The 12122-nt window shown below is 36.4% G+C and overlaps 1 protein-coding gene across 3 annotated transcripts; it reads left to right on the top strand.

Annotated features, from left to right (window-relative positions):
• Positions 1 to 8428: 8428 nt before the first annotated feature.
• Positions 8429 to 11914, top strand: LOC116109669 (E3 ubiquitin-protein ligase At1g12760-like). Of its 3 annotated transcripts, none has more exons than XM_031395892.1 (5): positions 8429 to 9166; positions 9824 to 9943; positions 10031 to 10163; positions 10954 to 11118; positions 11318 to 11914. In XM_031395892.1, exons 1-5 carry the CDS (start codon positions 8607 to 8609, stop codon positions 11489 to 11491), a joined length of 1152 nt encoding a protein of 383 aa, XP_031251752.1. In that variant the 5' UTR covers positions 8429 to 8606; the 3' UTR covers positions 11492 to 11914. The 3 variants fall into 3 exon arrangements, with proteins under 3 accessions (XP_031251752.1, XP_031251753.1, XP_031251751.1); XM_031395893.1 differs by having other exon boundaries at positions 9821 to 9943; positions 11340 to 11914; XM_031395891.1 differs by having other exon boundaries at positions 8430 to 9166; positions 9821 to 9943.
• Positions 11915 to 12122: the final 208 nt, after the last annotated feature.

The raw sequence follows: 12122 nt of genomic DNA, 5'->3' as shown, positions 1-12122 counted from the left end.
TCCTACTGCGCGGTTTGATGGCATGTTGATCCAAATCTGCTGGTGTTAGTGGCTCAAAATCAGAGTCATTATCAACCAGAGAGTGCAGATATAATGGTCAATCTGGTAACAAGAAAATGCACGTGACTTGTTTCCAACAATAACATTGTTACAGCATGCAACCAAATTTACCCTGGTGATATAGTTGCAAGAGGCAGGGGAACAAACCATGTGTGAGCTGCCTAAACAGAAGAATCGTGTAGCTCAGACTGCCTAATTTTTTATTATCTTCCAATCTATTTCAGTTGCATTTTCCTTGTTTCTCAGATGATATGCATCATCCCTATCTTTGTACATCACTTCAGGAACAAATTTAGACACATGGAATCTGAGAAAACTTTTCAGAACAAGACTACATAGCTTCTGGAATGTATACAGAATCTTTTTACCTCCTCGTTCCTATTTATACTGAACATCTGTTACTTGCCACCTTTCTTTTTGGATCCAAATCATACCAGTTCGCTATCAGCAATGGCTCAGTACCTGCTCTTCTTAAGTCAGGCACACCAAGACTAGCACAACTTTTATCAAATGCCAAGGAATACTCTGTAGAAGATTGGGGTAAAATTCAATGGTTACCTTCCAGTCTTTTTAAACATAAGGAATAAAATTGAAAAGGTGTAATCGAGTCTTGCACTTTAGGGTCAGCTTAGAAGTTTCGTGCTAGTGGCTATGAGGGTAAACCACCATAGCGGTTTTGAGAGTAAACTTCTATAGCGGTTTTATGTACTGGTTTTTAAAACACCCAACATGTGCTTGGGAGTTTATTTTTCAGCGGTTCTGACAGTTTTTTAAAATGATAAATTTATATATATGTCCATAAAAATACCCCAACTTCAACTAGTACTTGGGAGTTTTTTTCTTCAATTATAAGGTAAGAGATCTTTATTTGTTTTTTACTTATTTAGTATTTTATAATTTCAAATGTTATAAAGTCTCTTTATCCTTCTTTGCCATTCTTTACAGCATCTAGCATCTGGAATGATTAAAAATATTGTAGCTCTACTTCTCTAAGAAAGCATCTAGAAATGAGATTTTAATAAATTTTTCTTTTATGATTACTTAAAATTATTTTATATTTAATATGGTTGGAGATGCGCATAATATAGTTAAATTTTTTTTTTTTTTTTGGATATAATTGGTATAGTTTTATAGTGGATATGGTATTTGTAGAATAAAATTTTAAAACCAACAAAAATACCCAAATTTGGGGTTTTTTATAAACCCTTAAAAAATACACTACATTGGTTCTGAAGAGTTTTTGAGCCAATTAAAACCAGTGCATAAAAAATTTGGCAAATAATAGTTTTAAAACACTTCAAAACCAGTCTAATTAAAAACCTCTTAAAACCAATGGAAAAAAAACTCTCAATTGGACTCTTAGAGAAGTTGAAAATTCAAAGACAATATTAAAGTGTCAACCTAATTTTAAAACTCTTCCACTAACTATAATTCATCACAAATCTTTAATTAATTCCTTAATGATAAATTAACTCGTCCTTTTCTCTTAAATGAGTAATTTACTATGAACGAAACTCTTTGAATATCTCTTAAATAACTCTCAACTTTCTGGGCGTTAAAGGCATGATGTTTGGACTTCTTTTTGTTAATAAAAATTACAAATTTAAATTCATACTTGACATTAAACTATAATATGTTAAAATTGAAAATTATGATGGATTGAAGGCAATGGAAGAGGGTTAGTCATATATGATTCACAAAGCAAAAGACAAGGTACTTAAATGCAGCTTCTAGTTTGCAGGGGCTCAGAAGAAAAAACCCATGTGATTGTAGGATGGAAATAGCTATTGCGGTGGTTGGCATGTACAAGTTTAGCTATATGCTTGGCTTTTACCAAGCTAGAGCAAGAATAAATACCTTTTCTTTTCACTGCCAAGTGGTTCAGCAACTTATAGTAGGCTACATCTGAAACTGATGCGTTCATATATGAGAAGCATTTTGAACCACAGGATTGAGAATAGTATCATTGAATATCCATTGCAGTTAATGCCATTGTTAAATTAGAGTTGTTTTCTGACGTAAATTAGGAGAACATAGTTTAGTTTTTGAGCATTATAAAGATGTCCACGATCTGCTTAACAAGTAGAAAATGCAGTTCAAACTATATTTTCTATATTTTTCCATGAATTCAATTGATTAACCCTCCGAAAACACAATAGGGATTTGTATAGGGCAAGGCAGGTTCCATTGGAAATATTGCTCATAAAAAATAAAAAATTGAAAGTCAGTAAATCTCAGGTGTATCTCAAACTGGAGGAATTTTAATCAAGTTATATTAATGTATCACTATCTTGTCCAGTGTTGTTAACTGTTTACAAATACCAACTATGGTGGCTTTAGACTGCAAATTAGTGATGGCTGGTTACTTTGTTTGATGGAGGATGTGAGATGGTAAACAGCGACCAGTAGCTAAAGACATGAGCAACGCCTTCTCAACTCTTTGTTGCATGCCTTTGGATCAAGAGACTGATACTCCATGAAATTGCATCACAAGGCAATGTGTAGGTCCGCCACTTGGCAGTCCAAATCATCTTCTGCCATTGTAAAGAGCCTCTAATAATGTCGTTTTAAGATATTTTAAGGGAATCACGAAGCGCCTTGATCAGCGGTGCACAACAAAATGACCCTTCTCAACCAATGATGATGTGCTGCAACTTTCTGAATCAACCACCCCTGTGCTTTTGGTAATGAGTTTCTCGGCTTAATTGCAGCAACTTCTGATCTTTGCCATTTTGATTAGCTTCTTTGGACTGATCATGTTGTCTTGTTTAGATAAAAATTTTTCAAATGAATGTGAGAAGGAGTGTTGGATATTGAAACACGAAATTCTGTGATTGCTGGATGAAAGGTCTATGAAATGGATTGTTATATAGTTGCAAGGCTATAGACAGTCCCATTAATATTGCTACCCCAGTGCAGGGACTTATGTGATACAAAACCATGTGATATATGGAGAATGAAATTTAGGTGGTTGGCAAGATAGATTATGGTTAAAACAAGGTGGACCACTGCAGGCACATATTGCTTTCTTTCTTTGAAGTAGGTCTATACTTTGTGACAGCTCAAAATCACCAGAAACAGTTTCGACCACTTGAATATGTTTGATTAATTGATCAGGACACAAGAAGATGAAATTTCCTAGAAGTAATCACTTTGGACTGCAATCGTACGTGACAAACACCAACATGTTCGGGCCATGATGCTAGAATCTGCCTAACAAAATTCTGTGTCAATTAGCCTATTTAAATCAGGTTCTGATTTGCCATGGAGAATCAAATTTCGCCAACAAAAATATTGATTCCTACTATGTTAAATCTTCACCAGAAAGTTTCTGCTGATAGGTGTAGCAATGCACACAGCCTCTGGACTTATGTTTGTTTTTATCTATTAGCAGCAAAATAATGTTGAAGTGTTGATTTACACAAGAGCAATGCAGAATGATAGCAAAAATGGAAGAAAAAAGACTGCTATTTCTTTTGTATTTATCATTGAATGAAAAGTGCAATTTATACAAGTAATGCAACCGAAAAACATGAAAAAGCCTAAACAAATGCTGCACGTTTACATGAGAGCAGCTAACGAACTTAATGCTAATTCTAGCAACAGCATTGATAGCTTCAAAACTTGACTTATTCTCAACAGCAACTAAAACACCTATCCTCCACTTCCACTCATCAATCTAGTCACCAGTTAGCAACTCTCTGAGATCTTGAGACACACTTTTACACTCCTCCTTGTATCAGATGCTGCAAATTCCCACTTTCCTCTAGAAACTCAAATCTGGCTTTCGGCAGTGCCTAGTCAAAACATAGCAACTGATCTTCTGACTTGCAATAAAAATTGTACTTCTCCTCTTTCTGACATCCCTCAGAAATAATAATTAATTTTTGAATGCTTGGTCCTACCATGAAACATTGGATTGTTAGATATAGTTATAGCAGCGTGGTTATACTACAATTTTCGGTGCTTCTTCTGCTCCATATGCAAATCTATCGACACCTTCCTGAACCATAAAGCTGATTTCAGCTACATATCGCTTCTGCAGTACTTTGTGCCACTAATCTGCTTCTTTGAGCACCAAGAAAACATCACGAACCAAAGCTGAAAAGAATCCAATGTACTTCTATATCATCAACTGAACCTGCCCAATCACTGTCAGAAAATCCATAATTTAAAATTTTGATAGTGAGAGAATCTAATACCATAGTTGACTTGCTGTTGATATATCTAACAATCCTTTTTGCAGCCTGAAAGTGTGTCTCATGGCACATGCATAAACTAGACAATAAGCTCACAACATGATTATTCAGGCCTAGTTGCTTGAGATACATTAGGCACCAAACAGACTTCTATAAAGCCTTCATCAACCTTGTCAGCTCCATCTTCTTTGCTGAATCTCTTTTTGATTCATAGGAGTAATTGTGGCTTTGCAGTCCTCCATATGAAATTTTTGAGGATCTCCTTTGCATATTTGTGTTGAAGATAAAAAATTCTTCGACTTTGCTTCACTTCCCTTCCAAGAAAGTAAGAAATCATGCCAAGGTCAGTCATCTCAAAAAACTCTATCATATGCCTTAAACTCCTTAATAAGTTCTTCATTGCTTCTGTCACAAGAAATCATCAAATAACACGATACTATAATCAAGTCACACAATTTTTTTACATACAAGGTAGCTTCATTAGGACTTTTCACAAATTCTAGACTCGCAGATCATCTCTCCTACTGTATCAGCCCTTGGTGCTGTTTAAGACCGTATAGAGCCTTTTTCAGCAAGTACACTTGTCTTCATGTTCCTTTACAGCAAATCCTTTTGGCTGTCCACATATATCTCCTCCTAAAATCCATTAGGAAGGCTGATTTAACTCCAATGGTACACTTGCAATTTTAGCTGCAATTGCTAGTAACATTTGATTGTATCTAACCTTGCAACAGTGAAAAGGTTTCAGAAAATCCACCCAAATATCTGAGCATAGCTTTACCACAAGCCTTGCCTTGTGCTTGTTGACAAACCATCTGCATTCATTGGTTTTGTTCACCCATTTAACGCCAATAGTCTTTCTGTTTTGAGGCCTCCACTAGCTCCCAAGTGTTATTCTTCCTATTCATTCTTAGTTTCCTCCATAGCTTCACCACTTTGCTCTTTCTCAGCTTCTTTAAATCCTACGGCTCAAGGACAGCAATACAACCTTTTGGTAAACTCACACAACCTTGTTCCTCGATGGCACATCATCAACATATCTTCAAAATACTTCAAAAACTCAAAGTTTGAGTCTCCTTGCCTTTCCCAACTCCATGCTATCTTCCATGAATGTGACATCTCTGCTTACCAAATCTTCTGTTTGAGGTTGGAAATTTGTAGGCCTTTGAGGTGCTGTAGCAATAAAAATCCCAGGTTCTGCCTTCTTGTCTAGCTGTCTCTTCTCACCTGACGTACATGTGAGAAACATAAACTACCAAATATTTTAAAATTCCAAAGTGGTTTATACCCCTGCAGGCTTCGAAAGGTGTTTTTGTTGCAAAGTTCTTGTGGAAGCATTCAGTCAGAAAAAACAGTATTTGCAGCCTCTGCCCAAATCTTTAGGCAAGCCCTTCTATGTAGATGCATCTGGTCATTTCCATAATTGTTTGTTTTTCTTTCAATCACTCCATTCTGTTGTGGAGTGTGGAACTGAAAATGATGCTCTATTGTTCCTCACAAAACTGTTGAACTATCTGAAGTGTATTCTTTGCCATTGTCTGATCTTAACACTTGCATTCTACACCACTTTGATTTTCAATCCATGCTTGAATTCTAGAACACAAACAACCTCAATTTGAACCTTGGAAAAAAATCCACACCTTCTAGTTAAATCATCAATAAATGTCTATAATATTTACTTCCCTTCAATGATGGTGTTTCTCAGGTCCCTCCAGATCAGTGTGAATGAGTGAAGCTTTTGTGATGCTTCCAAGAGTCTTAATGGCAACTGACTTGCTTGCCATATTGGCAGGCCTTGCAATCACGTAAGTCCTCCTCCAAAGTTGGTAAGCTTGTGCCACTCATTCTTGCATGAACAAAAGTGCTCATGATGAAAATGACCTAGCTTTTGTGCCATATCTGCATTGCTCATAAAACTTGGAAAAGCTAACTCCTCTTCATTAGATCAAAGAGAAGCTTTTCTCTCTCATTTTGATTGTGAACACCTCCTGGCCATTTGCTTCTATCTGCATTTTTATCCTAAAAGACACTCTGAAACCCTTTTCCACAACTAACCAACACTTAACAAATTTTGGTCAATATCAGGCACATAAGAAAACATGGTAATGAGTTAGTACCTGACAAGCTTCAATGGCCATCCTCTCCCTTACACCAATGTGTACCATTTCCATCTCATTTTGAAATTGCAGATTATCAACTCTCTAAAGAGCTCCTCATCATTTGTCATGTGGTTTGTCAACCACTATCTATCAACCAACAATCACTCGAGCTCTGCTTGAAAAAGGTGCAACAAACAACTTCTCCCCACTGTGGTCTGCAACCTGAGCCTCATTCTTGTTGTTGCCTTTGTTCTTGCAAATCTCTTCCATATGGCAATTGAGCACTTTCCACCTCACATCACCTCCTCAACACTTATATTAGGATGATTAGTTCTCCCAATGCTGACATGGAGTGTTTTCCTCCATTGCTATTTGTTCCAACATTTCTTGTTTGGCATTGTATTTTCCCTTCTTTTTCTTTCCTTTGCCATCATCTGAATTGCAATAGCTTGTAAAGCACCTTCCACAGACCCTTCTCTGATACACTCTTTGCTCTTGTGCTGCAATGCATTCAAGAGTTTGCCAAGGAAATACTTGACAGATCTTAGACTTTTAGAGAGATATTTTGGTTCATCTTAGGAAGAGTCACCCAAATCTTTTCTAGATTCTCCATCCGAATTTCTTCCCCAAGATTCTTACTTTGTTGACATGCTGAGAAGCTGTCCGAGTACTCCTTGATTTTCTGATTCTTTCATTCTCTGCATCTAATTCCTCCTCAGATTCACACCTGCATTTTTTGGTCCTTTCATTTCCTTTATATTCTTCTTTAAGAGTCCCAATATCTTTGCTGACTAACTTGATAATTTGGGTGAATAATGTATCTGACAGAGCAGCATGTAAGCAAGCCTTTGCCTTGTACTTCCTTGTCTTCTTCTTCTTGTGATCCCTCAACTGAGCCACTGTAGGATTGTTTGGCAATGGTGCAATATCGTAGTCTTCTTCCACGACCTCCCATAGATCATGAGCTTACAGATGAGTTATCATCTTGGCAGCCCAAGTCTCATAATTCTCTCTAGAAAACAAAAGGTGGTGCTGTTGAAGATAAGCTTTTGCGGCCATGATGAGTTGTTTGATTTGTGTTTAAGGTCAACTCACAAGACAAACTCTTACAGATCTCAAAAGAAATCAGCTTTGATACAAATTTGTTGTTGTTTTGCACAAGAACAACAACAGAATGACAGCAAAAAATAAGAAAGAAAAATGAATTTAGACTTCTAATTGTCTTATTTTTTCATTGAATGAAAAGTGCAATTTATACAAGTATATGCAACAGAAAAAACATGAAAAAAAGCCTAAACAAGTGCTGCACGTTTACATGAACAGAAGCTAACAAATTTAATGTCTAATTTCTAGCAACAACTAGTATCTATCCTCTAGCTTCCATCTCATCAATCTAGTCACAAAGTTAGCAATTCTTTTGCAACATCTTGAGACACACATTCAACAATTTTAAACATAGGACTCGGCAAATTCGGTTTTTGTTTTAAAACACATAATTTTAGTAAAAACAAATTACGCTAGGATAAAAGAAAAGTACTATTCATTGTAGATTTTGAAAAAAAATCATTTTGATTAAAAACTTAGTTGTAAAATTATTTTTATTTTGCATCGAAATATATATTAATACTGTTTTTGTGAGTTTATATTAACTGCACAACAAGTGTCAAGTGTCAAATGAGTGCGGCTGCGGCAGAGTGGAATGTTAAATGGACACTTGGGAAAACTCCCACTCCCACTCTCAGATCAAACCAACCATTTACGAAGGTAACTTTTCTCCTCCGTTCACATTCATCATAATCATTACCATCCACCCCACCTTCAACCCGCATTTTCAACGACACGCGTTTCTACTTCATCAGTCCACGATTTCTCAGGGATCTGTTATGTGATGTCAATAATTAATTAAAATGGTCACATCTCTATGAAATAATTACCCATCACTATAAAGTAATTAATTAATTAATCTTTTACCAGTTAATCACATTTATTAACGACTCAAGTAAAAACGACCTTACTAACCGCACGCACTGTTACATTTACACCCGACAAAAGACAAAGAAAGCCCCCAAGTTTTCATCGTCATCATCATATCTGTAAGCTTACACACACGGAGAGACACACAAACGAGTAAATAAATAAAATAAAAAACCCTAATCAAATTAATCCATTTCTTCTCCACCTTTCTATGGACTAATTCCATTCCGTCAAACGCTTAATTTAGTCCCCACAAATTTCGAATATTTTAAACATGTCCGCCACGAACACAACTTCTACCCGATCCGCCGACGACATCGTCGACACGACGCCGTTTCTCTCCCCCAACGCCTCTAATGATGACAACAGCCACAATCAGAGCCGTCGATCCGTCAGGAGGCAGAGCTTACGCGAGGCCGCGCGATTCTTGCGGAGGGCGAGCAGCCGCCGGATGATGCGGGAGCCCTCAATGGTGGTGCGGGAGACGGCGGCGGAGCAGTTGGAGGAGCGCCAGAGCGACTGGGCCTATTCGAAGCCGGTGGTGGTCCTGGACATAATCTGGAACCTTGCTTTTGTCGCCGTTGCCGTAACGGTTTTAGTCTTGAGCAGAGACGAGAATCCGAACATGCCGCTGAGGCTGTGGATCGTCGGCTACGCGTTACAGTGCATTTTGCATATGGTTTGTGTATGCGTTGAGTATAAAAGGAGGAGAAGACGGAGAAGTTCGTCTTTTAGTGCGATCGAGGAAGGGAATTTGAGTCCAGGTTCAGCTAGAGGAGGAGAGTCAGGGGAGTATGTTAGCTTATCAACCCAAATTGAGGAGGAAGGGACCAGGTATTTTATGTTTTTATCGCATTGATGCCTTCGAATTCTTTTGTTTATTAGTTAATTGGTTGTTTTGATTGAGGTTTTATTCTTATGTTGATCGATTATATAATAATTTGGTTTTGTTACGGAAATGATTGTTTGATGTGCCAAATTAATCTCGTGATAATAATACATGAAGTTGTATGTAAATTTATATTGCTACTGCGGTCTTTCAGATCAAACACCAGTTTATCAAATTAAGCCTGAGTTGGTTCGTTTCTGAACAAATGAGTAATGAGCTTCTTATTAAGCGAGTTTGAACACTTTGATAAAAGTTTGCTTTGTTTGCATATCTATGGTTGAATGCTTGATAATTTTTTAAATGTTGGTTATGTTACAGAGATAAAAATTCCCAGAAATTTAGAGAAATAGTCTCTGGCATTGGGTTTTGTTTCTTTATTATAAAGTGATATGTAACATAAATTGAACTTCTGGTTTATTTTAGTTTATTTTCTCAGTATTTTTTGGCAAGTTGACATAGTTGTACTTATTTAACTACTAGTCTGACAAAATTCAACTTGTTAATTGATATCATCTTGAGCAGAAAATATTCAGGTGATAGTTATTTGAGACAATCAAACACTAATAACATGGTCATCTATTTTACTTTTATTATTTCAGCAGTGTTGCAAAGCATCTGGAATCTGCAAATACAATGTTTTCATTCATCTGGTGGATCATCGGATTCTATTGGGTATCTGCAGGTGGTCAAGCATTGGCTCATGACTCTTCTCAGCTTTACTGGTTTGTCCTCCTTTTTTTCTCCAATGCAGTTTAAAATTAGATTTAATGTACTGTATTCTAACGTCTGTAATGTGATTTTGTTTGCAGGCTTTGTATAATTTTCCTGGGTTTTGATGTGTTCTTTGTCGTTTTCTGTGTTGCTCTGGCGTGTATCATTGGCATTGCTGTTTGCTGTTGTCTTCCATGTATTATTGCTATCTTATATGCAGTTGCAGACCAGGTAGCTTTCGTATACTACCATTTGTTTTTATGGCATTTGTATCCACTTAGCATTATATTCTTCAGCATCTCTCTCTTTTTGTTGGGGGAAGGGGATGGAGGTGGGGTGACCTTCATTCCCCCTGTTTGTTTTAAGGGGATGTGTGTGGAATGGATTCTGAAAATGAATAAGATATATAGTGGGTTGCTTTTAGGCTGGAGGGATTGATGTGTTGAAGACTTATCTTTGTGTCTTAACTAGATTAGTGCAATACTTATTTGGAACCTATTTATATTGGGTGCTCTTTTGGTTTTTCCCTGCTTAAGATTGTACTGGAAAAGGAGAGTGCAGATCACCTTGTTGAACGCTATTAGATGAATAAATCTGTCCTTTTGGTGTTATTTAATTACATTATCACTTAGAAAGAAATGATAGGCATGTTTTATCCATTCGCTTTGCTTGTTGCTAAACTTTTTCAGTTTCTTGGAGTTATGAGTCATCTTTTCTTTTGGTAATCATCATATGCTGCTTTTAGATTTCTTTCAAATAAAATTTCATTTGTTGTAAGAGTTAAGATTTGAGTTAACAGCAAATGCTTTTGACTGGAAAAAGGTATTTACATTGGAAAATTAAAGTGTCCATGTAATATGTTTTGTGACTACTCCAGGTACTTTTGTCTTTATTGATATTTTGTCTTCTGCAGTTTACTCTTAGGTTGTTGTATAGGATTTACTGGGGTTACCTCAATTATCTTATGCGTGAATATGTTGCTTTGTTTTCTTAATTTGACCTCATTGATCTGTTAAATCAGGAAGGAGCTACCAGAGAAGATATTGAGCGGCTGTCAAAATACAAATTCCGTAGAGTTGTTGATAATGAGAAACTTACTAGTGATGCACAAGGTTCTCATGGAGGAATAATGACTGAATGTGGTTCTGATACACCCAGTGAGCATGTTCTTTCACAGGAGGATGCAGTAAGTTTCATCTTTTAATATGGTTTATATCCAGGGATTTAATTTTATATTTGCTTGAATATACATGGCATCATAAACTTGCATTCTATTTCCACTTTTTAATGTGACATTGTGACTTATTATTATAATTCAATAGGTTAGAAAAGGGCTGCATTTCAGATAGTTATGCAACTAATATTGTGCTTATGGTAATGGGTAGGAGTGTTGCATCTGCCTTTCAGCATATGAAGATGGAGTTGAGCTGCGGGAACTCCCTTGTGGTCACCATTTTCACTGTGCCTGCGTGGATAAGTGGTTATATATAAATGCTACCTGTCCTCTCTGCAAGTACAATATTTTGAAGAGTAGTAACCAAGATACAGAGGAGATATAAAAGAAATTCAAATAATTGTGCATGATCATGTACCTAGACGGCATACCTGTCTAGCTTGTGAGCATTTTAATGTGCAGCGTCGCAGTATTCTCAATACAAGCTTTATTATTGTTGTTGTGGTAGTAGTGTTGTGCTTGTTTTTGCGCTGGCTTTCCTGAGTCTTGTGTATATTAACATCAGCCAGGGCCTCTCAGCACTATTCAAAGTTCTGATTTGCCTTTTTTTTCAGTTTTTATTTGTTTTGTTCTTAGTTAGGTAACGGTTATTGACTGATGTTTTGCTGTTATTTAATTACTTGTGTGTGTCCTAGTTTCACTTGTAAAATGTGTTTGATGACCCTTTTCATAACCCTCCTTAAAACGGGATGTAGGAGTTTTATTTTTTCACTACGTATATAATGTTAATAAATCTCTCTTGCTGAAACCGCGCAAAGGTTGGGAACATATTATGCTTTTAGTTTCAGTACAATTTTAAACTTTTTTGAAGCAAAACATGACAATGACACTACCAAGAGAATATATTTATGATGTTTTTACCGAGGATAACTAGAGGAATTAAATTGAATATAGGAAAAAATACATTATAAATGGGACATAACTTTTTATTTTATATTATGATTTTCTTATTTAAA

This window comes from Pistacia vera, unplaced genomic scaffold, assembly GCF_008641045.1.
Source record: "Pistacia vera cultivar Batoury unplaced genomic scaffold, PisVer_v2 Contig587, whole genome shotgun sequence".
Classification (NCBI taxonomy): Eukaryota; Viridiplantae; Streptophyta; class Magnoliopsida; order Sapindales; family Anacardiaceae; genus Pistacia; species Pistacia vera.
Note: the sequence above shows the minus strand (reverse complement) of the source record. Positions and strands in the feature narration are given on the sequence as shown.